At 42.0% G+C, this 25,748-nt stretch overlaps 1 protein-coding gene across 1 annotated transcript; it reads right to left on the minus strand.

The window, feature by feature from the left end:
• Positions 1-1,226: 1,226 nt before the first annotated feature.
• LOC138609696 (dynamin-1-like) lies at positions 1,227-25,373 on the minus strand. The gene is made up of 23 exons (XM_069682340.1): positions 24,913-25,373; positions 20,109-20,182; positions 19,860-20,009; positions 19,499-19,702; positions 18,278-18,376; positions 17,660-17,820; positions 17,282-17,424; positions 16,457-16,592; positions 16,280-16,347; positions 16,054-16,192; positions 15,135-15,221; positions 14,488-14,558; positions 13,039-13,090; positions 12,903-12,914; positions 12,592-12,705; positions 12,307-12,416; positions 11,869-11,980; positions 11,229-11,240; positions 10,912-11,079; positions 10,737-10,823; positions 10,361-10,515; positions 10,113-10,277; positions 1,227-3,423 (listed from the first exon to the last, which is right to left on the minus strand). Exons 1-23 carry the CDS (start codon positions 25,071-25,073, stop codon positions 3,363-3,365), a joined length of 2,541 nt encoding a protein of 846 aa, XP_069538441.1. The 5' UTR covers positions 25,074-25,373; the 3' UTR covers positions 1,227-3,362.
• Positions 25,374-25,748: the final 375 nt, after the last annotated feature.

Raw genomic sequence — 25,748 nt, forward strand, 5'->3', positions numbered from 1 at the left:
CCTATGCACGTGTAGCATGTTTCTAATATAACACGGTAAAAAAATGTAATTTCCCCTCTGGGATTAATAAAGTTTTTCTTCTTCTTCATATAAACCGGTGAAAGTCTATTCTAAAGAACCTCCAGCAAGCAAACAGAGGAAGAGTTAGTTGGTTAAAGCTCCTGTGAGGAGTTTTTCACTGGTTATAAAACAGACTGAAATTAATTCTGAGTACTTTATGTTACCTACAAAAGCAAACCAGACCATCAGCAACAAGACTGATTATTTCTATATCGTTTTTTAATGCCTGAAAGTGCTGGCAGGGGGTAGGTGTAAAGAAAGCAGGAGATTTCAAAATCAGATAAGAGAAAAGAGGTACGGCTTTGTCCATAGGGGGCGCCAAAACACAAACTGAGAGTTCCTCACAGGAGCTTTTGAAAAAAAGTTACATTAATGTTAAGATAGTGAAAAAGTTTTAAATAAGTTCAATTGGAATATGGATTTGTTCCGATCCAACACAATATTTGAGTGTAACACACAACACAAACAAACTTAACGATAGAGGCAGCGAAAGACCAGCAACCCTCGCATTCTCGCAATGGCTGTTTTTGTCAGTGGAGTCTGGTGGCTTTGAAGAGAAGAATGTAACAGCTACTTCTTTTTTTTGGCTTTTATGCCTTTATTGAGAATGAGAGGACAGTGGACAGTGTTGGAAACAGGGGAACAGAGAGTGGGGATGGCACGCAGCAGAGGGCAGAGGGCGGTAGTCGAGCCCTGTTGATCGCTGCATCGAGGAATATGACCTCTTAGCTAAACCGGCGTCCAATGTAACAGCTGTTTCTGCTCCAAATACTCTTAAACGAAAAGGTATAACTATTATTGTATACTATACTATAATAACTGTAATGTTGTCAGACTCTTAAAATAACAATTTGAGTCTTTTAGTGGCAAAAACAAACGTATTAGTGGCATAATTTGATCTCCCAAGGTGTACGTTTCAGCCATTACAGTGTGTTCCACGGCTGCTGGCTGATAGCAAACTATTAGAGCTATTTATTGTTTTTGTACCCATTAGACATTAAGATCCCCAAGTTTGTAAAAAAGGGGCCCTGCATCAAATGTAGCAGAATTACCCTTTAACTGGTTGTTTGATGAGTAATTAAATTAGGTTTAAGTAAATGATAAACTGGTTTAACTTGAGTTCAGTCAGTTTATCTACAGTAAAAGGACAAATACACAAACTCGTCTTCTTCATTCACACAAACTTTATTCATGTTAACACGTCTCTGTTGGCCCTGATCACATGACACTAAGGTACACAACAAAACTACACACATACATACACACTAATACACACATATACACTACAGTCTGGGCCGCTGCATATTTCAATTGAATAGATCTATATTTATGTTCCTCACATACATATGATTCATTATATCTTCATATATTCTGTAAACATTACATTTATACTAATATCATACAGAGTGAACTATCCACGATCACAGGTGTGTGTGTCTGTGTGTTTGTGCGAGGCCGAGCTGCGTTCAACACGCCGCTGCAGAGCAACATGTGCAACACTTTTACAGATTTTTACAAAACATTCAGAAACATTTCTACAGTAAATCAGAGTTTGACTATCATGCTGACATGAATCTGAACACATGAGGACACTTCACAGCTACAAACACGCTCTGCTAAACACAGTGGAGCATGTGTCGTGTTGAACGCAGCTCAGGGCTCGGCTAACTCGACATAATCACTACATCATGAACATTATACACGTACACAGGTAGAATAAATAGATCAGCAGTTATAGTTTAGAGTCTTACGGTCTGTTGTTCAATCGAAACATCATGTACACCCAACAGATCAAATCTAACAGCTGGTGTGTCTCTGAAGAGCATTAAGACTTATCAAAATCTGCAGGTCAGACTGCTGACTGCAACGTTTCCTTTTACAACACTTTCACCTCCTGGAGTCATTCATCAGACCTCCATTAGCAGCCATAAATAACACTTAAACATAAAGCTCCATTTGAGAACATAAAACATTTCAACTAAAATGAAGAATCAGAAGAACAAACCAGTGGATACCAGAGGCATCTATTGCTTCAAATCATGAACTTAAATGACAATTTATTTGACCATTTCCTGATCATTTCCTTGTGGGTTTCCTTTAAAAGGGTTCTGTAATTTGGAGGTAAAACAGAGACAGAGTGCATGAATACGATTATTTAATTTAACCTAATTAAATCTTTTAGAAAGTAGTTACAATTATATTGGAAATAATCAGGAAATACTGGACTTAATGTGTAAAGTTCAAGCATGTCCACATTGTCAATAATAAATGGTTGTTCTTGGCAGTTTGCAGCTAACTGTACAACAGTCTGAGCAAGCTAGCGCCAGTTACAACTAGCTAGAACCAGTAGGAACCAAAGGAACCCAGTCGGAGCTAGCTGGAACCAGTTACACCAAAATAGAATTGGTTGGAACCATTTAGAGCCAACCTTTGCCGGACGGAACCAGTAAGATCAGGTAGTAATGAACCAGTCAGGACAGGTGTAACCAGCTTGATCCTGTTGGAACCACTTTGGACCCGGTAGAACCAGATTGTAGTCACAAGATTTGGAAAAGATTAGAGTAGATTCAAGGACCATTGGTTGAGATGGATAAAAGCTAGTAATGCTTGGTAGTTTTGGTGGGAAACATTTCGTGAACAAGATGACAGCTCACATAAATAATGCCACATTAACCAGAATATATAATAAATAAATCAATAAATAGATTAATAAATACATAAGTTAAAAACAATATGTAAACTTTACACTGTAAAGAAAAGTTGTAACATTTCAGCATAAATTAGAACATCTCAATCAGCTACACACAAGAGAGCGAAAATATATAACGAAAAGGAAAATAGAACTTTTTTTCATTTCAGGAGCAGATAGCAAACTTGCTAACTAGCGACCTATCTGCAGTCGGGTCTGATCCCAGAGCAGCTTGAATATCCTCAAAGGAGTGAGAGGTCTTCACTCCTACAGCATGTCTGGAGTCGTCTACAGTATGTTAAAAACCTGATGGGAGCTGAGAGATCACATATTTCTGTCACTGTCATTTTGATGTGATATGACAGACAGTGTTAGGAGGCTGACAGACAGAAAGTTTGTCTGTCTCACTCTCCTGACAGGAGTCAAGGAGCTGGACAACATATCTATACACTCAATATTGCAGTAGTATTTTGCTGATCATTTGCTATATAGTCATAATGTGCTGATAATTAATATCATTTTTATTTTTATTACTAGTAAGGTTCACAGTAACACAGCATCAGTAGAGAACAGTAGAACAGTTCAGTAGAGACACAAACACACTCGGTTCAGGTTAACCCTCAATAGAAGACTGGGGGCTCTCTCCATGGGCGGGGCTACCTTTATTGGGACGACTGGGGAAGAATGACAAAAACAAACATGAACAAAGAGAAAAGAAAAGAGGAGAACAACAGTAAATAAACAGAAAATTAAACAGACAGGAGGGTTTAAAGGATCAAAGGGCATTCCCATCAATGAACAATGCTGCTGGTACCTGCAGCATTGTTCCTGTACCTGCTGGGAACCAGTTAGAGCATATGGAAACCAGTCAGAGACAGAGACCAAAAAAGGCAGGCAGGATGGTTTAAAGGTCAAATTTCTCATCAAACACAACCAGTTAGCTGTTATGATTAAGAACGGATTCAAACCAGTCAGAACAGGTTGGAATCCAGTGGAGACCAGTTAGGTAAATTTTGAACAACATAGAACAGAGGACAGGTCAGCAGAATAGAATAGAGCACAGAGGGTTAGTAAAGTACAGATCAGCCGAGTAGAATCAAGTAAAGTAGGGTGTATTAGAGGACAGAACAGTACAAAAGGATGCAACAGAATATGGAACAACAGAGGAGGGTGCAGGAGAGTAGGGTACAGTAGATGAGGGTACAGTGGAGTGGGGTATAGTAAAATAGGGTATTGTGGAGCAGGGTACAGTAGAATAGGGTACAATGGATTAGGATACAGAAGGATTGTGTACAGTAGAGTAGGGTACAGTCGAGTTGGATACAGTAGAGTAGGGGAATTGTATAGTAGGGTACAACAGAGTAGAGTACAGTGGAGTAGGGTTCAGAAGGATAGGGTACAGTTAAGTAGGACACAGTAGAGTAGAATATAGTGGAGTAGGGTACAGTGCAGAAGGGTATGGTAGAGTAGGGTACAGTCGAGTTGGCTACACAGGATAGTTGTGTAGGGTATAGTCGAGTAGGGTACAGTGGAGCAGGGTACAGTGGATTAGGGTACAGATGAATTGTGTACAGTAGAGTCGGGTATAGTTTAGTTGTATACAGTAAAGCAGGATACTGTACAGTTAGGTATGATGGAATTGAGTGCAGTGGAGTAGGGTACGGAAGGGTAGGGTAAAGTAGAGTAAGGTACAGTCGAGTTGGATACAGTAGAGTGGGGTACTGTTGAGTAGAGTACTGTATAGTAGGGTACAGTGGAGTAGAGTAGTACAGTGGAGTAGGCTACAGTTGAGTTAGCTACATAGGATACAGTTATGTAGGGTATAGTCAAGTAGGGTATAGTGGAGCAGGGTACAGTAGAATAGGGTACAATGGATAAGGGTACAGAAGAATTGTGAACAGTTGAGTTGGGTGTATAGCAGGGTACAATGGAATTAAGTGCAGTGAAGTAGGGTACAGAAGGGTAGGGTACAGAAGCGTAGAGGAAGGTAGAGGAAGGTACAGTAGAGTATGGTTCAGTAAAGGAGGGTACAGTTGAGTTGGCTAGGATACAGTTATGTAGGGTATAGTGAAGCAGGGTATTATAGGGTAGAATAGAGTAGAATGGATTGGGGTACAGAAGAATATTGTACAGTTAAGTTGGGTACAGTTGAGTTGGATACAGTAAAGTAAGATACTGTATAGAAGGGTACAATGGAACTAAGTGCAGTGAAGTAGGGTACAGAAGGGTAGGGTACAGTAGAGTATGGTGCAGTAAAGGAGGGTACAGTAGAGTTGGGTGCAGGGAAGGAGGGTACCATTGAGTAGAGTGCGGTATAGTAGGGTAAAATGGAGTAGAGGATAGTGGAGTAGGTTACAGTGGAGTAGGGTACAGTATAATAGGGTACAAAAGAATCAGGTAAAATTGAGATGGGAACTCTATAGTAGGTCACAGTGGAGTAGTAGGGTACAGTAAAGTAGGTTAGAGGAGAGTAGGGTACAGTGCGCTCGGTTACTGTAGAGTAGTTGTACAGAGAAGATTAACATATATTTACATCCCAATGCTGTTGACACCAAACTGTACATGCCTCAAAAACAGTTGGTCCTGTAGTATCTTACAGTTAGGAAGTGATTGCAGAGATAAGAGTCCAAATGCAGACTTGGGCTCTTCACATTGGCCTACAGTCCTACAGACCAGACATAGTTAGACTGTTTGCCTTGGTGACTGGAAAACTATGTCACCTGTTAGGTCATACTGTGTATCTCATTAGATGACTTCGACCTTTTTCAGTAAAGAAGGTGGTTACTGTATACCACATAGGAAGACTAAATTCCACACAGATTTAAGTGGCATTTCCTCTAACAGCCCAGATAGTGCTTCATGATTTCCAATTTGACAGAACAGTTCTCTTATATCCATTATATACAGTTTTCACACAAAATGTGTAAGCCTGCAAAATTTGTGCGGGTGCAGGAAACACAAAAATAACATGTTCAGTGTTCTTTACAATGAAACTAAAGCTGTTATAAGTCCTACCTCCTATCAATACGAGAATGTTTTTTTAAGTGCGTGCTTTAGGTCAACTTTTCTGGGGTCAAATACATGGTGTAAAAGTCCAGAAAGAGGGCCTCTGTAAGCGTCTGTCTGACTCAAAGAACACTTAACTGCATTGATATAAAGTGACCTGAGCGAACACAACATGTATTTATGTTACACCTTTGGCAGCCTTGGACCCAGATGGATCAAGAACCAACCAAGCTTAACCAGAAAAAACTCGTATGAACCATCTCAGTCTAACTTTAACCGGTAAATTCTACTGGAATCAGTTGGAATCAGTCAGACATTGCTTGAAACAACTGGAAGAAGTAGCTTGTTGGGATCAGTTGAAACAAGCAAGAATTCATTGGGGTCACTTAGAACCACTTAGGACCAGCTGGAACCAGTAGGCAGATGTTGGAATCACTTGGAAGCAATAGAAACTCCCTTAAACCAATTAAACCCAGAAGGACCCGCAGAAAACTGGAACCAGCAGATATCAGCACCCTGTAGCCAAGTTCTAAACAGAACTATTTTGAAACACTTAGAAGATATTGGAATAGGTAGGATCTCCATTGGGATCAATGGGAGCCTGTTGGAAACAGCTGAAAACCAGTAGGAACCACCAGGAAAATTTTGGGACCATCTAGAGCCTATAGGCACCAGCTAAACAAGTTTTGGATGATTTGGACCAAGCTGAAATTTGTAGAACCCATATGGAACCAGCTGGAATAAGTAGGAACCTATTGTAACAGGTATAAACCTTTTGGAATCAACAGAGAGTCGCTGAAACCAACTGGTACCAGTAGAAATATATCGGAACCAACTGGAACCTGTTTTAATTAAAACATGTGCTCACCAGTGGGAACCATTCGGAAGCAGTGGAATATAGCGTTAACAAGCTGAAACGAGATGAAACAAGTTGGATCCATCTTCAACCAATATTTACAAGTTGAACCCAGTTGAAACCCGTAGTGACCAGTAGAAACTGGTCATCTCAAGCTGGTAGCCAGTGAAATTACTAGACAAATCAGACGCTGTTGGAACCTATGGGAGATGGTTCTGGAGTGTTTTTGTGAGTTTGGACTCACTACATGAAACATGTTCGATCCATATCTGATGGGACCTGTTTCAGTGTCTTGTGTGTGTATTGCTTTTGTGTACATTGTGTGTGTGCGTTTTAGAGGAAGGAGTCAGAGTCTGGTCTGGAGGGTCGAGATGGAGATGCAGGAGCCCTCCGACTGGAGACAACAACGAAAAAAAAAACAAATAAAAACAACAGACAGAGAGAGACAGACAGAGACAGACAATCAGTAACAGGGCGATGGAGCTGTTAAATACACATCTATTTACGATGCTAGTGGAGTGGACGAGGGTCACATGGCGAGGACAGCAATCTGATTGGATGATGAGGCACACACAGAGTTTATGAGAGACAGTGACATCACACAGACAGCTGACGTACCATTGGTGAACTCCTCACTGGTCACTGATAGAGATTCTGAAAAAATAACCATATATGGTCAATATGAGGGGGGAGGGGTATAGGGCGTGGCCACCTGCTCTGAAACTCACACACCTGAGAGCTTCCTGTTTAACCTTAAAAGGTACTGTTAGAACAGGATCACACAAACAGACAGACAGACAGAGAGATAGTCATACAAAGACAGACAGGTAGAAAGACAGATGCAAACAGACAGATGCATAGACAGACAAGCCGGGAGGTACTCAGACACACAGTTAGAGAGATAGAAGACATAGACAGGCAGAGACATACAGACAGACAGAATGACAGTAAGAAAGACACACAGGTAGACAGACAGACAGACAGTTTAAGAGAAGGTAGACAAACACTGAGAAAGGCAGACAGGAAGAGGGTTAGAGGTAGTAAGAGAGACAGGTAGACAATTAGACAGTAAGACAGACAGACATGGCTCCAGGTGTACAAATGGTGACAGTTTGATATCAGTTTCTTCTCTGTGTATCAAGTATAAAGATGGTCCAGGGTGTGTTTAGCCTAGCTTAGCAAAACTCTAGAAGCACGGAGGATTGCTCGCCTGGCTCTATCAATTTTCTGTTTTTAAATTGTGAAAGGTAAAATTTCTAGTGTTGGATAAAACTAGGCTAACAGTTTCCCCCTGCTTCCAGTCTTTGTGCTAGACAAGGCTAAACATGTCCTGGACCTCTCCCTGTACCGGACTCACAGAGACGAAAGAATCCCCAACATTTGGGACTGATCCAGGATGCGTTGTGTGTAAAGACGGAGGAGTGAAGAGGTCTGGCGATGAAGAGAAGAAGAATGAGCTGAGAGAAGAAGAAAGAAAGACCAGTCTTTCTTTTCCATGTCTGTGCAGGTTGTTTGTGGATCGCTGGTTTCGTTCTACAGCACCAACAAAGAAGAAACTCTAACAAGAAAATACATTTGTCCTTATATGAACTCTGGTCTGCTCTAGTAATAGTCTGTGTGGTGTCCAGTTTGGTAAAAAACACAACACAATAATTCTGTCATGCTACCAGTTTATATGATGTAAAGAAATTACAGCTTTAATTGTCATTCAATAACAGTCAGGACCTCAAGAACCTCAAGTTTCTGATCTTTTAAACACTGTAGAATTCGATTCAGAGAATCTGCTAAGAAAGAGGAAATTAAGTCTAATATTTTCTAACTCTCTAATGAGAGTCATGTGTGTTGAACCAAACCAGACACCTTACATTTTTATCGCACTGATCTTGAAACACACACACACATTTATGCTGCATTCACGTCACATTACAGTGTGGGGAAATACAATTTAAAGACCGTGGGAGGTGTTACCTGTTGACCTCAAAACTTGTGAGAGGTTTTATTTATGTTAAAAAGAAGCTTTTTCTTTTATTGTTTTCCCTTGATTGAAGTCTTTAAGCACTCCATCATCATATAGTTAAACAGTGAGTGACAACAACCATTTAGCTTCATCATGAGGCAAATTTTCATCTAAATGTAGCTTAAATTTCACTTAATTAACATAAAATGCTTCATATAAAACACAGCTGTTATTTCCTGTCGTGTGAAAACAAGTTAATTGATGGAGATAAACAGCAGCTCAGTTGTTGCAATTAAACCATTACAGATAATGTGGCCATTAAAAGAGCTCCAGTCGTTGCTGAAAAAATGGAAAACCATGTGGAGTACATGATTAAAAAACAACATTAATGCCTTTTACATGTATGAACGTGACGTTCTCCTCAATGCTTTACATATCTGATGTTTTTATTCTTATTCACTTTATCCACTAACTTTTACACCTTTGACCTGAATGCAGCATCACAGAAAAGTTTTGCTTCAGACAGTTTCCTGACGCAGAGCTGAGGGCACATGCCGTCTTCATCTGATCTAAAGGCCCCTTTACACTCTGTGGCTGTGAACTCTCTGAGATAAAAGTTGACCTCATTCATAAAGTCCTTCTTTAGATTTCAGTACCTACGTAAAACTTTCTTACTATTGGTTTATGTCTCAGCTAGCAAAGATGTTTGAAATGCATGTGAGCGCTGTCCAATCAGGAGCAATCAACACTGTAAGCAGGAAGTCTGTGTAGCATCACAAGCTGTAATATAAACTTTAAAGATTACATGTTAAGGAGGTCAGTTGTTTTAGTGAAACATCTGTGCTTGTCTTGATTATATCTCTATTCATTTAGAAATCTGTATGTCCACAGTAGGAGGGTGATATCAGATTATGCTAAGCTAACCAACAATATTAAGTCCTTTAGTTTCATGATCAGCATCATGTGTTGTATATAGCGATGTTAAGTTAAATGTAATTCAAACTATTCTCAGTTAACATTATAAGCTAACTGTATAACATGTAAAAAACATGACCTCATCTACCTCTTAGTCTGAAGGGCACAAAAATTAGCATGCTAGCTTTAGCTCGGCGACCGAGCTAATTCAGTTAGCTAACTTTATGTAAAAGTCAGTGGCTGTAAATGTCTAGCTATTATCTATGTAAGAAATAGTTTGTGGTTTGAAACCTGGTTTACATTACTTATTACCTATTATTTATCCGGCACATAGTAAACACTGATGTTAGCATGAGGCTAACAGCCATGTCCTGGATGTTGTCAGACCAGCTCATACCGTGTGAAAACTACCAACATTGTTGGTCACAATGTAAAGGAGCCTTTAAAAGATCAAACCAGCAGGTTCAAACATACAGGAGTCATTTCACTTTATAAAGACTGGAAAACTGTAAACTGTTATTTCCTGGCAGTCTTTGAATGCGTCACACTACATCAGAGTCACACTGGAAAATCTGTCTGCTGCTGTTTGTTCACTGTTATCAATAAATGCACTTTGTGTGTGTGCATACCTGGGGACTCCAGGTGGGGGTGCTCTGTTGGGTCGGGAGGGGACAGAGGGCGGGGGTCCGGGGTCAGGTGACACTGCGGGGCGAGATGGGGCAGCACGGCCGCCTGGACGAGGTGGTCCAGGAGGAGGGGCCCGACGCTGGGGGGTCGGACTGGACATGGGAGACCTGCAGGGAGTCCAGCAGAGACACTCAGTGACGCTGATCATACATGATGGATCTACGAACCAGATGACACGATGCAAAGTTACCTGCGTCCTGATGGCATCCCTGTCACCTGCAACCAGGAGTCATCCACAGGCGGTGGCATCGCCGTGGTGATGGTGGAGGTGCTGATGTCACCAATGATGCTTAGGCCCTCGCGCAGAGCATGGAACATCTTCAACATCTCATCACGGTGCGTAGCCTGGGCGAAAGATACAGACAGACAGACAGACAGAGAGAGAGAGAGAGAGAGAGAGAGAGAGAGAGAGAGAGACCATCAGGATTCATCCTCTGGGAACTAAGACCACTGACAGGGAGTCTAAAAGAGTCTGTACAAAAGATTAATTATCAATCTGATCACAGAAATGATCTTGTATTTGTTTGTCTGTCTGTCTGTCCACCTGTCTGTCACCGTCTCCTCACCTGTTCCTGGGACTCCTCCATCAGGCTGTTTTGGTCTCCACAGGAGTAAAGGTGAGCCAGCAGGTCGGCATGGATAAACTCCTTCGTCTGAGAAGCAGAGAGGCGGCCACATCACTGATTGCATCACTTCCTCTGTGTGTGATTGTGTGTGTGTGTGTGCATGTGTGTCCCATACGTTGTTGACCATCAGGTGCATGATGGTCTTGGGGATGAGGTCCCTGACAGTGCGGTGGATGATGGACAGGTAAGAGTCCACCAGGTTCCTGACGATCTCCACCTGTCGCTCCAGCTGTGGATCCAGACTGTGGATGTGCCCGTCTCCACTGGACTCCTCCACCTCCACCTGCACAAACATGGCTGCCCATTAATGGCAGTGAAATCACTCCACTCCGTATTTTACATATAAACATAGATATCTACGCCTCATTGATATGAATGTGATTGACAAAATAAGAAGTACACTTGTCAGTATATAAGAAGAAGGGGACTCACCTTTTCTTTGTCCTGCAGGAGAAGGAAGAAGAAATAACGTGTAAATAATGAATGAATTGTACAATGCAGTCAAAACATGTGTTATAGTATTACTGCAGTAAATATGTATTAAGACTGCTTAATGTCTGACACGACTGCAGCAAAAATATGGTAATGTAGTAATAATGTAGTACAACTGCAGTAATAATATAGTAATAATGTAGTACAACTGCAGCAATAATGTAGTAATAATGTAGTAGTGATGTAGTAATAATGTAGCAATGATGTAGTAATAATGTAGTACAACTGCAGCAATAACATAGTAATGATGTAGTAATAATGTAGTACAACTGCAGTAATAATATAGTAATAATGTTGTACAACTGCAGCAATAATGTAGTAATAATGTAGTAGTGATGTAGTAATAATGTAGCAATGATGTAGTAATAATGTAGTACAACTGCAGCAATAACATAGTAATGATGTAGTAATAATGTAGTACAACTGCAGCAATAATGTAGTAATAATGATGTAGTAATAATGTAGTACAACTGCAGCAATACTATAGTAATAATCTAGTAATTATAAAGAAATATTGCAATAATAATGTAGTAATACTGCAGTAATAATGTAGTAATGTAGCTGTAGTAATGAGGTGTACCACGTTGCGTTCAGGGTACACTCCAGCTCGTAGGAAAGAAGCCTTCCAGCTGTCCACCTCCTCCTGAGAGTCACTGGCCAACTCCAGCTGACGGTAGTCTTTGTACACATTCCTGAAACATTATTCACAAACAAAAACACACATTTTGTTTGATCAGATGTTTTGTTTGATTTAACAAATCCACCTTCTCCCTCTGCATAACCATTTATACATACATAGATATGTTATGGGACTAGAAATACTCGTAACTTAACTTACAGAGTTTACAGAGTTGGCAAGCAAATATGTACGGTTAGAAAGTTTTTTAATACACTACCAATTTATCTCAATGTGGACTTGCATTATGTCCCCAAACGGTAGGTAAGTCCCTAAAATGTGTTGGTGTAAAGAGCCTACAGTATGAGAAACACATGTCCATACACACAAAGACGCACACACCTGTGTTCAGTGTTGAACAGGGCAAATATGTGTTTGCTGGACATGAAGCTTTTCTCGATGTCCTTGAGTTTCAGGTTGTCCACAGGCAGCATGTACTTCTTCTCCTTCTCCTGCAGGGGGCGACAACAAGAAAAGCAATGAACGTACAGTGTGTTCAGACAGTACACTTTCAACATGAGTCACTGATATTTGTTTAAACAGTCTGCATTTATTCAGCCGGTATACCATATACTGATATCAAGCTAGCAGTGTGTGTGTGTGTGTGTGTGTGTGTGTGTGTGTTACCTCATCGTCTTTGTACCAGGACAGTGTCTCAGCAGTCAGGACGAACCAGTACTCTTTAGCTCCTCCCTTCATGATGCTGATGTTGTTGATGGTCAGCCAGCCTTTACGGATCACCTGCACACACACACAAACACAAACAAAGGTACAGGTGTCAACACTGACTTAATGGTGGCTGATGTTGTCATCTAAATCTGCATCTCTCTGTTTATATCCCCTTCATTGATTATTTTTCGATCAATAATCAGAGCAAGGCTTGCCTTTGAATTGTAAAAGCTTTATATTCATTTTAACACGCATACTGAACCACTCACCATGATCTCGTCCTGGTGAGGGGGTCCAGGGAGAGTGACGGCGAGAGAGTGAGAAGAAAAGAGGAACAGGTTAATAAATAATCCCTCCATCCTTCACTTCTTTTATTGTCTCCTTCAGTCACTTGCACAGACTCACCTGGTTTCCCGCTGCCTTCTTCTTGCTCATCTGACTGCTCTTCTGCTGGGCACTGAAAAACAGACAGGCAGACACAGAAACTTAGAGAGACAGACAGGCCGATTCATCAAACAGCTGACTACCTGTGTTCTGAGTTACTCTGGGTTACAGGTGAGTCACTGTAATGCAGATGTGGGTGTGTGCATAAGAAGTGGACTCTTCACTGGCTGCAAATAGAAGTCTATGAGACAATGACCCTTTATTTTTTGCAGTTATGTATTGTTCCTGTTAATCATTTCCTGTTTTACTTTCCTTTCCTCTGTATGTTGCTTTACTCTCTTCATGTGTCTTTGTTGTTTTCACCTTTGTCTAGTTAGTCTCACCTGTGTCTGTCTTCCCTTGTTTCTGTGTCGGTACTTTTTCCTCAAACCATCATTCCTTGCTCCTTGTGTGGATGAGTCCGTCGTGGCTCTATCTTTGTTGTTTTTTCTCTGGACATGTTTTGCTTTTGGACTCTTTCTCGTTTGCTCCCCACGAGTTCATTTCCAAGTGTAAGCCTTTTGTTTTTCCTTTTTGTGCTGCAATAAATCCGTTTTTAAGTCTGCCTGAGGGTCATCTCCCTCTGAGTAACTACCCGAACCTGATATAGCTTCAAACCATCATTCCATCCATTTTTATCTGCTTATCTGGGGCCGGGTAGCGGTGGCAGCAGACTAAGCATGGTGACCCAGACGTCCCTCTCCCTAGCAGTGTTTGCCAGCTCCTCCTGGGGGATTCCGAGGCGTTCCCAGGCCAGATTGGATATACAGTATAATCCCTCTAGCGAGCTCTGGCTCTGCCCCGTGGTCTCCTCCCAATTGGACGTGCCCGGAAAACATCCAAAGGGAGTGGTGTCGGGGGCACTAGCCCCTGGTAGGGTCTCCCAGGGGAAGGACCAGACCAAGAGTGGTTCAAAAACGCCTATGAAAAGGCAGAAACGTGGCAAAGCTACCTAGCCTGGATCAGGGAGACCGGGGCTACCCCTGGAGCCACACCTGGGGTTAATTCCCACCACCCGCAGGGATCGGTATGGGGGTCAGGTGCGTTGTAATACGGGCAGCAAGTAAAGGCGGAGGCCTTGGCGTGCTGCTGGCAGCGTAGATGGATTTGTTTTAATATACCATGATGTTCACTTTGAAAATGACGGCGCCATTAAGGGTAAAAAGACCATAAAGCAGCTTTAGTGTTTGCCTACCTGTGATTGACAAGTTCTTACAATGACAACCTGTCAACCAGGATGGAGAGGTTACATTGCGTCTACACTCAGCAGTCCAAATATGGTCACTTCTGGCTTAAAAAAAAAACAAGATGGCGACAGCCATAATGCCAAACTCGACCAATCAAAACTGTAGTCCAGAAACCAATTTGTGATGTCACAGTGGCTACATCCATTTCCAATATACAGTCCATGGTGTGATCACATTTACTTACTTTGCAAAGCCAATGAAGTCGTCATGGTTTGTGTTGATGTAGGCCAACTCAATGTCAATCAGCAGCATCACCTGAAGGCACAAAGACAGACAGACAGACAGACAGACAGACAGACAGACAGACAGACAGACAGATGATCATAATTTAATCTACTGTACATTAAAATAATCCAGAATAATGCAGACTCTGTTTCGGGCTGACTTTAACAACCCCTGCTCTGCACAGAGATTATAACCCCCCCCCCCCCGTAATGATTTCACACAATAAGCTCCTCTGTCTCTGGGAACGGGATGCTCCTCCTCCTTAAATCCCATTCTTGTATTTTAAAGATAATCTCTGAGGTTTATTTTTTTAGCAGCTCAGAGTGACATTTGACTTTTGTGTGAAAATGGTGGATGTCAGGATGTTGTTGTTAATCGTAAACCACAGCCTGTTCTAAGCTGCTCGGTTTGGGATTCCATTAAAAATCCAATTAACAAAGTGCTGAATTAGCTGGAAGCAGCTCCTTTTTGCAGTGTAACGGTGGATATACAGACAGTTATCTTTGTATTACTTTGGTAATGACGAAACATAAAGATTCTCAGGCTGAAGGTTTTTCTGTCTCTGATTCCTAAGTGGATTTAAATAGAAGCATGAGACGGACAGACCTGGTCTTTGGTGCGACTCTCTCTGTCTCTGATGTGCTGAGTGACGATTCTCTCCATCTCCTCTCTGAGCATCGGATACTGAGCCAACTGTTGAATGACAAAACAGGAAGATCGGAGGTCAGAGGTCAGAGGCCGAACCAGACAGTAGATGAAAACCAAAAGTAAGAGCTAAAACAGACTTAAAAGTTTGTTCACCTGATACGCTATTAAAATAACATTGATTAAGCAGACTCTATCTCTAGCTCTAGCTTCTGCTGACTCCATGCAGAGAGCTAACAAACAGTTACAAACAATAATAATTGATAATAAACACCAATAAAAGGTGATAAATAGGGATGCACGATATCTGATTTTTTTGCTGATATCCAATACGCCGATATTTTCCAACCCTTTTTGGAGATTGCGATACCGATAAATTAGGCACGTGTTTTTTCCACCTAATTGCAGAGAACATCAAGTCTCCCCTTTAGTGGAATTGATATCACGCCTACTCTTATTGTAGTGGTCCACTGGCAGATACAGAAGTAACATAACACAGTGCTTTTTAAAATCTACACATTCACTGGGCAAGATAAGAAAAGTACTTAAACTTACGTTATGTACAAAATGCCATATTTTTTCTTTTTCAGGAAATCATCGAGCATTTAGGGCATAATTATTGCGCTGTTTTATCAACGAAAAATATCGATAGAAAATATCAGCAGAAAATATCGGTAGAAAAATGACATATCTGCAGATACCGATAACGTGTCGATAACATCCTGCATCCCTAGTAATAAACAGAATAATAAACTGTTGTAAACAGTAATAAACAAAACCCAACAGTAGTAAATAACAATAATTTATAGGAACCATTATTTCTACATACTATTATAAGCTGTATTAGTAGTACCAGTAGTAGTATTAGCAGTAGTATTACCTTCTGTGTACACTGCCTCACGGTGTTGACCAGCTCACTGATCACCATATCGACACATTTCTGACACGGCTCTTTGATCTGAGCGATCAGACGCTTCACGATCGTCTCAAACGCCATGTCAGGTGTGAACAGACCCGTCCTGCACAGAGAGCACAGGGGAGATAGGTCACACACAGGTACTGTATAACACACACGAGCACCTGTGCACACTTTGTATGTGACTCACCTGATTCCGTGGATGTTCTTGATGGCGTAGCTGATCTCTTTTCGAAGAGTTTTCTCATCACTCTCCAACTGCACACACAGACACAGACATAGACACACACATTTGAGCTGTCGGACTTACTAGTTGTCTGCTGTAACTATGTGTGTGTGTGTGAGTGTGTGTGTTAGTGTGTGTTACCTTGACTATTTCAAAGGGGAAGCGTTCGTGGAAGATTCGGTTGATCTTCGCTCCTCCTGACAGCTCGTAGGTTTCCACCTGATCTCCAGATCCTTCGATCCGCTTCTCAAAGTCCACCGCAAACTGCTGCACCATTCTGACACACACACACACACACACACACACACACACACACACACACACACACACACACACACACACACACACACACAGACATTAATCGAGGTGGTGTTTGTTGTGCGGCAGGTGACGCACCGCATCAAGTTGTATCGTCATGTCTTCTGACTTCATACTGAACTGTGTTGAGTCATCACTTGTCATATTGTGTGCAATTCCTGTCATGCAGTTGGCTCATGTTTGTCATATCAAATGTTGTGTATTTATTGGTGTGTACTAGTGTGTATTTAGTGTTCTGACTGCAGCACGACCTTGTTGAATATGTGTATTTAGTGTGTCTAAGATAAGTTATGATATGATAGAACCTGAAGGAAATCCTAGAGCCAGATTGCTCCAACATTACAGTACAACTCAACTCATATAAAGTGTAAATATGTTAAATGCAAAGAGACAAAGCCTAATAGAATACTAGATAATATATCATAATAGAAGTACTATAAGTAAGTAAAGCAGAAAGTAGAGAATGTTGCAGCGGCAGAGATAATAAGAAGTAATAAAAAACATGTATTGCACCAGGTGATGAATGTAAAGATAGCGTATGATATTAAACATAATTGATGATAGAAATAAAAGTAATATTGTACATGGTATTAATAAGTGGAATCAGCGGATATAAGGGAATATTTAGTGTGTATGTAGAGTACTGACTGCAGCAAGGCCTTGGTTTTGCGTCCTGGGTCGTCCGGTCTGAAGTTCTTGTACTCCTCCACCTCCTTCTCGATGGACAGCAGCTGGCTCTGCAGTTTGCTGCGTAATCCTGGCAACGTGTCCCGGATGTGGTTGGTCAGTTGCTAGGTGTAACAGTGAAACACTTATTTAATTTGGTCTGAGAGGAAGTACACAATCCCTGTGTGATCCCACTTCCTAACAGCTCACTGCTGTTTTATTTCACTGATCAAGTTCTGAGATCCACATTTAGTTCTGACCCAAGATAACACAGTAATGTATAAGAAGTTGATTTTGATTAAGTTTAAGATGTTTTTTGTTCCAGATGTGGTGAATACATGCGAGTGTGTGTCTGTGTACCTGGTTGAGGATTTTCTGCAGGTATGCAGTCCCCATGCGGTCGGCCAGGTGTCGGTATGATGCGTGCGAAAGGAAGAACTTCCTTTCCGCCTGCAGAGCTGCGTTGATGTCTTTCTTCCCATCAATGTCCTTCTGACTGCGGTTCACCACCCCGACGTAACCTGACACAGTTCAGAGTCTGTTATCTCCTCTGTGTGCACACCTGCGAGGTCAGGTTAATCTAAACTAATCACTAAAAACTGAAATATCTGGTAACTTCCTGTTTAACTGCCAGTTCTTTGATTCAATCTGACCTCTGGAGTTCCTCAGGGCTCAATCCTGGGTCCCATCTTATTCTCACTTTATACGCTCCTGATCTCTGATCATTTCTATGCTGATGATACTCAGCTTTATGTCCTGGATAATACGTACTGCCCTGCAGTTAAATCACAAGTAAACTCAAGTTCTAGTCTTTGCTCCAAGTTAGACCTATAAAGCATTACACCAGCAAAGAAGGTTTCCACAAACTCAGGGTCAGTAAGATTTCCAGTTGACCTTTGAGAAACAACTTATATACATTTTTCAGTCCTGTTGTTTCCAGGCCAGGATGATTGTTGAACTGTGAAGTGCTTGCTATACCTCTGCGTAGTGGCAGCAGTTTGTTCTCCAGAATGTCTCTGGCATCGGTTCCTTCATCCATCAGATCTAGTTTGGTGATCACACCGATGGTCCTCAGACCTGGACACACATATTCAAAATACTTTGTTTAAATCAACTACATCACAAGCATGGATGATTTCTGAGATAAAGATGTTTGAGGCTGAGTAAGTTATCTGTGATTAAAAGTATGAAATGACGAAGCTGTATGTGGTGTAGAAGGCTTAGGAGGAGTATGAGGTGTCTATAATGTCGAGGATTGAGGAGACATAACGGCAGTAGAATGTAGAGAAGGTACAGGAGTTATAAAAGAAGTGAAAGGTGTGGGTGGTGTAGAAGGTGTGGGAGACATAGGAGGTGTAGAGGATGTAGAAGCTGTAGAGGATGATTGACGTATAAAAGGTTTGTCGGGGGTGTAGGAATTGTGTGAGGAGTAGGAGGTACTGGAGGTATGGAAAGCATAGAAGATGTAGGAGGTGTAATGGGTTCAGGAGGTGTGAAAGGTGTAGGAGTTGAAGAGGGAAAGAAGGTGAAAGCGGTGTAGAGGATATAGGAGGGGTAGAAGGTGTAGGAATTGTAGAGGATGTAGGAAGTGTATAACTTGCAGGGGTTGTAGAGGGTGTAAGAGGTGCAAAGGGGAAGAAGACGTAGGCTGGCTGTTGGAGGTGTTGAGATAAAGGAAGTCTGGGAGGTGGAGAGAGTGTAGTAGGCGTAGGAGGAGTAGAGGAAGTAGAAGGTGTAGGAGGAGGTAAGAGATATAGGAGTTGCTGGAGGTGCAGAGGGTGTCCAGGATATAGAAAGTGTAGGACTAGCGGGATGGGAAGAAGGTGTAGGAAGTATAGAAGGTGTAATGGATTCAGATGATGTAGGAGGTGTCGAGGATGTAGGAAGGGCAGTAATATGTAGGAGCTGCTGAAGGTATAGGAGGTGTACAAGGTATAGCGTATGTAGAAGATGTAGGAGGATGTAGAGGATGCAGGTGAAGTTGCAGAAGATTAAGGATGTGAAGAAGTGTAGACTATGTGGTAAGGGGTACATGGGGTAGGGGCTGTTGGAGGTATCAGAGTTGTAGGAGGTGTAGTGGATGTAGGAGTTGTATAAGGAATAGGAAGTGTAAAGGTGTAGAATGTTAAGGGGGTGTAAAAGAAGGAAGAGGATGTAAAGGATTTAGAGGATGCAGGTGAAAGTGTGGAGGACTCTGACCTTGTGGGTCGACCTCTTTGGCGATCTTCAGAGCGTCAGAGTTGGCCAGGTCAGAGTTGGCGGGGGAAACAGCCAATAGGAGGCAGTTGTCCTTGGTGACAAACTGCATGAGCATGTCCCTTATCTGTTGCTCAATGTCGACCGGCTGGTCCCCCACTGGGACCTTTGTCATCCCGGGAAGATCCACCAGAGTCAGGTTCAACACTGACGACACAAACACACAGAGATCAACATGCTGCAATGAACCATCACTAAACCCCGCCCCCCCAACATGGACTGTCCAATCACTGCAGCAGGTTTTTCCTGATATTTTGAGCTGTGTGTTGATGTGATGACTTATCTGAAGGACAGGGAATGTTACCGTTTGGCGAGTAGACTCGCAGGTTTATGGGGACCGGACTGATGCCTTTGTTCTGCCCGGTGACTCGATCGGTTTCCGCTTCGATCTCCTGACGGACTTCATCAAAGTCGATGAACTTCTTCCCTTTACAGTGCAGGAACTCTGCATACTCTGATCGATGAATACACAACGTCAGATCAGTAATAGTCACATGATCAGGTCCATAGTGTTAACAGGACATCATCATTCTGTGTGCGTTTTGATTCTCACCTGTTGGACAGGTGATGAGCTGCAGCACCAGGGGGCGACGAGTCACGATGCCTGAACCACGAGGGAGGAAGTCTCTGAGGGAGCAGGAGAGGACGAGGAGGAAGAAGGAGAAATGAGAGGAAAGGAGGCAGAGGAGTGAAGTGATGGAGGAGTAGGATAGATGTGGAGAAAGGAAGAGAGAGGGGAGGAGGAAAACGGGGGGGGGGGGGGGGGGGGAGTAGTAGAAAGGAAGAAAGCAGGAGAGATGATAGGAAAGAATAGAGGAGGTGATAGAGGAGGAGAGATGAAGAAAAGAGGAGGAAGAGGTTAAAGACAGAAGAGGAGGTGAGGAGTAGAGAGGAAGAGAGGAAAGGGGAAATGAGTTGAGGAGGATGGATAAGTAGAATGGAGGGGAAGAAGGACATAGCAGAGGGAGAGAGTAGGAGATTAGGAGGAGGTAGAAGAGGAGGAGATGGAAATGGAAAAAGAAAAGGAGAGAGGAACAGGGGGGAGGAGGAGGAAGGAGGAGAGAACACATCTCTTTTAATGGGCAGGAGCAGCATATCAAACCATCAAGCCAATAAAACTGATTATTAATTAGATTACATCATTAAAAAAATACACAACATTGTGTAATATTACATTTAACATGTAACATTACACTATGTTGCATGTGAGCTGTATATGTGATGTGAATCCATCAGAGCAGCTCGAGGAGGAACGTCGTCACGACATCCTCAGAGTGTGAGTGTGTGATAGTGTGTGTTTAGTAAGGGCTGCAGTGTCTGATTCCTCTGCAGTCAGCTCACACGCGCACACACACACACACACACTCACTCACTCACACACACATTTACGCACATCACGCTGTTATTATCATGCAATGCTGCTTCAGCCTGGCTGAGTCACGTGACCAACAGCAACCAATTAGAGACGAGATACAGAGAGAGAGAGCTTGATCATCCTCAGGCTGAGAAGGGAGATAAAAATATTCAGCCAATCAGACGTCAGCTTCCTGCAGGACTCGAACTACAGACCTCAGATATTATATTATAGATATGTGAATATTATATATATTACGCATTATTGAAGTATTTCAAAATATATTAAAGACCTGGATGATATCCTGCACAGTAAGTGATGGCACATCCACGAGTGCTTAAGATGCAGGACATATAAAGACTTTTGTTGTTACATCAGCCAGCAGTATGTTGGGATGTTTTTGTCCATATATTTTTAGCAGAACCATCTGTAAACTCTGACATATCAATATCTAATAAATCAATTGGTGTTAGCATGTTAGCAACTACCTTCCTCATCCGGCAACCGATCATCACAATGACAGTTAATGTTTGTGGCGTTCCTCAGGGCTCAACTCTTGGTCCTTTATATTTTCTATTTACATATTTGTTATCTTGCTGATATGTCTATCCTTCAACAAAAACAACCTACAATTTTTTTGGCAGTTCGTTAAAAAAACACCTGATCTGATGTCTTAGGGTTGTTTGGGGTTTAGGGTTTGCTGTAGCTGCGTTACTTAATATCTGACACGTCCTTTGTTTAAGCGAGCAGTTTCCTATTTCCAAATCCAGCAGTTACAGAGTACACTTCTTTTAAATCTTCTTTTAAATAACTTTCAGACTTCGTATTTTATCCATGTTTCATTTATTTATTCCATATAGTCGAACATTGATTTAAGTTGTTCCTCTTTTGTTCTGTATGTCTTCCTGTTTTATTCCTACATTGTTGTGTATTTTATTGTTGGGCATTTATGTTTTGTTAAGCACTTTGTAACGTTGGTTTTGATAAGTGCGATACAAACAAAACAGTATAAATATAAACTTTATTATGATGACTCATGCAGTGGTGTGTGTCTACCTGATGAATGTTAGTCCAATATTCACTCTATTACAGCTCCTGTGGGAAATATCTGGCTCTTCTGTGGCTTAATAGTCCTTAAAGTTCCTCAGGTAGTCTTTCAATGTGTCAGACTGCTGTTTGTTGTTCAGCAGGTAAATGTACAGATGTTTTTTACAGCTTGTCTTCCGGAAACAGCTGAGAATGGACCAAACAGGAAGTGTTCCAAAAACACTTAAAACTAAAAGCTCTTGTCTTAATACATATTCATATACATCTAGCAAGAAACAAATGAGCTATTGTGGTTTCAGTATAATGGCTGTCCATGCATGCATTCTATTAGCTGTAACCACTGAGGGCTGGAGCCAATCCCAGCTGACATAAGGCAAGAGGCAATATAAAACCGGACATGCTGCCAATCATACACAGAGACCTGCAGGTAAGTTCAAGGTGCCAGTTAACCTTTATGTCTTTAGACTGTGGGAGGAAACCAAGAGCCAACCTCCGCTGAAATACGAAGCCGATGCAGACGTGCCAAAGACTGTCTCGAGTGTCTCGAGTGGCCACTTGAGGCCGGCTCCAAAAGCGAATCCATCCCCTCAAGAGGCCCACATTAAAATGCCCAACGTTACAGCAGAATTAAACATGTTTACAGCCTGGTACAAAAAACTGTTTTGGTCTGTAGAGCTATTTGTTTTTCTTTTCATGACAACTGTACAAGTGGAGAATACTTTTGTAGCTCAACTGTTATTATATTAACTATATTATAATTACTATATATTATATTTATGCTTCATAATATGCAGGGACATGGCTGCTTTGAGAGACACAGTAGCTACGTCCATTTCTGATATTAATTCTATGATGGAAACACAAGTACTGTTTGGCAGCAGGGTTAATCACTGCACCAGCTTACAGAGACTTAACACTCTGTTAGATACCGAAAAAGATAGGGGCCAATTCAACTGGTTTGAAAATCTGTTTAGGAGATTATTTCCTGTTGAAATTAAGACAGATTATATGATTATTTTAAATCTATTTGCTTGAGTATTGTCTGCACACTTCTTCAGACTTAACAAGGCCCTACACAAACCAGAGAGGGCGGGCTATTTGTAGCCTTACAGGCAAAACAGAGGGCGCAAAAGTCCAAATTCAGTCAGGCTCTCATGCAGGTTCTGAATCCATCCATCCACTATCTATACCGCTGATCCTGTACAGGTTCACAGGGGGGCTGGAGCCTATCCCAGTTGTCACTGGGCGAGAGGCAGGGTTACAGCCTGGACTGATCACCAGTCAATCACAGGGCTGACACACAGAGACAGACAACCTTTCAGCGAGCATGTCTTTGGACTTTGGGAGGAAGCCAGAGTTCTCAGAGGGAACCCACGCATGCACGGGGTGAACATGCAAACTCCAGAAAGGGCCCCTATATCCGAACCAGGAACCTTCTTTTAACTATGAGGCAACAGTGGTAACCACTGCGCTAACCACTGCACCACCGTGCAACCTGGGTTCTAAATAACTAATTCAAACTTCATGCAGGCCACAATTACTGTGATGGACAACTTCAGCTGCTGCAACTTTCCCAACGAGACACCTAAAGGCATCACAGCAGCTCCAAGGTGTGTTCACTGACCTTCAGTGTGTCAAACAGCAGACATTGATGAATGTTTGCAGGACTTACGGCTACAAAAAGTTTATTACAAAATGTAAATCTAAGAAGCACTCTTCTACAAAGTGCTGCAGAGCTAAACAAATAATGAATCGTATTTGGTAAATTAATGAGCCTAGGAAACATGATGTGAAACCCCTCTGTCACCGTTTGAAATGAGCTGGCCTATCAGATGAAGCCCAAGCTAGCCATTAGCTTCTCTTAAATAGCATCTGCAAGGTTAGCTAACAGGATGGCAGAGAAGGACATGTGGCAGATGGAGACCTTGAGGTGACAAAGAAGAGCATTTGTACGATATGATTTGGTTTAATTCTGCTGTAAAGTTGGAAATTTTAACACAGGCCTCTACGGGGATTGACTCGCTTTTGGAGACAGCCCCAAGTGGCCATTCGAGGAGCTGCAGTCTCCTGGTTTCCTCCAACAGATATGTCAAAAACAAATTAAGTTATTTGGCATTTATTCTCTGTATGTGTTTGTTCCTGTTTAACTTGATTCAGGTCCTACAAGGATAGCAATAATATCACATCCGTTTGATACAAGGTTAGCAGAAAACAGCTGTAGTTATTTTAGACTGGTATCAGATCGCTACTCTGTAGTGTTGTTAGATTTCTGATACCAGTTTACCTCCAATATAACCCCACGTTCGGGGATCAGGTAGACAGCGATTAAACTGGTCCATGCACCAATCTGATACCATCATTTATTGGCCTAAAACAAAATCAACTTGTTTCGCAAAGAATCTGTGCTGCGACCATGTATTTATTACACCTGCCACGAGTAACACTGTTTTTGAGCAGCAAGGAACTGATTTCTGGTAAATCTGTTTGTAGCAAGCCACGGTTTGGTGCTAGCAGAGAATTACAAGTTAATCAGATCTGACAAACTGTCAGCAGTTTGGCAATATTTTACAGCAGGACAGTACAGGTCTTTAAAAGGTGGAAATGTCTCAAAGACAAACCACACAATTAAGATAATAAAAGATGGGAAGCAACTTCGAACATTTAGTCAGACTCTGTTTCATGAGATTTAATATCACCAGTTGTAATATATTATATTGTGTGTCATGCAGCCTGATCTTTAGTCGTCTGTGTATTTATGATTTTAACATTTGAGGCTGTAATCAAGAAGTGGCTGTTAAATCTATCCAGCTGGTCAGCCGGCCTGCTGTCACCCGGGCGGCTCCCTCTGACAGCGGATCTTGAGGGAAGACAGGATTCACGGTTCGGTCCAGCCCGGCTCGGTTCGGACAACCACAAAAACAGACAGACAGGTAGACAGACAGGCAGGTGGACTTACTTGCCCACGAAGTTCTCCAGCACCGAGCTCTTCCCGGCGCTCTGCCCGCCCACCACCGCGATCTGCGGCAGGTCGAGGCTCGAGTTCTGGCCGATGGAGGCGAAGGCATCCTGGAGCTTGTTCACCAGCGGGATGAGGTCCTCCATCCCCCGGTTCCCCATGACGGCGAGACAGTGAGAGAGACAGATGCAGAAACTGAGAAAGACAGATGGAGGCGCAGAGAGAGAGACAGGTGGAGGAGCTGGGTCTGCTGGTGGTGAATCGGTCAGACAGACAGGCAGTAATGAGATAGGCAGGGATGCAGCAGCTGTATCTCCGTCCTCCCGTCTCACATCATGACGCTCTCCTCCGCGTGCAGGTGATGATTCCGATCAGCGGATCGATAATCGATGTAATTTTTGATAAACGGAAATAGATGCGGTGATGAGGATGCTCCTGCTGTGACCTTCAGCTCCGCTCTCCTCCTCTCTCCTCCTCTATGCAGGGAGGGACCGGCCCGTGAAACGCACACATCCGGTACCTTCAAAATAAAAGCCAGGGAGCACCAGGCATGTTTGTAATAAACAATTATAAAAAAACGAATCAATAAATAATAATCTTTCAAATATTATCATCTTAAATAATTTATCTGTGATTCAATCATTAACATTTACACATACTAAGTTTTCTTAGTATCTTAGTTTTCTTCCTTCTAACATTTTATAAAGTATATGTAATTATAAAACACATTTCTATCAGCACTGAGGCACATATCAGATTGTTTTGATAGCCTCAATGAAAGCTGTGTTTTTGCTTACCTTTGAATTTTATTGGCTAATATTAATCACTTAAATTTG

This window comes from Semicossyphus pulcher, unplaced genomic scaffold (assembly GCF_022749685.1).
Source record: "Semicossyphus pulcher isolate SPU_LCO1_2020_fin unplaced genomic scaffold, fSemPul1.0.p SCAF_6, whole genome shotgun sequence".
NCBI lineage: Eukaryota > Metazoa > Chordata > Actinopteri > Labriformes > Labridae > Semicossyphus > Semicossyphus pulcher.

Bases quoted from the DNA above. Each gene is read 5' to 3' on its own strand.
- LOC138609696 (XM_069682340.1), bottom strand. From the start codon at position 25,073: ATGGGGAACCGGGGGATGGAGGACCTCATCCCGCTGGTGAACAAGCTC. The intron at 17,425-17,659 runs GTACACAGACAC...TGTTACACCTAG, and splicing joins TGCAGAAAATCCTCAACCAG to CAACTGACCAACCACATCCG. The intron at 15,222-16,053 runs GTAATACTACTG...GTCATTCAACAG, and splicing joins TGAGGCAGTGTACACAGAAG to TTGGCTCAGTATCCGATGCT.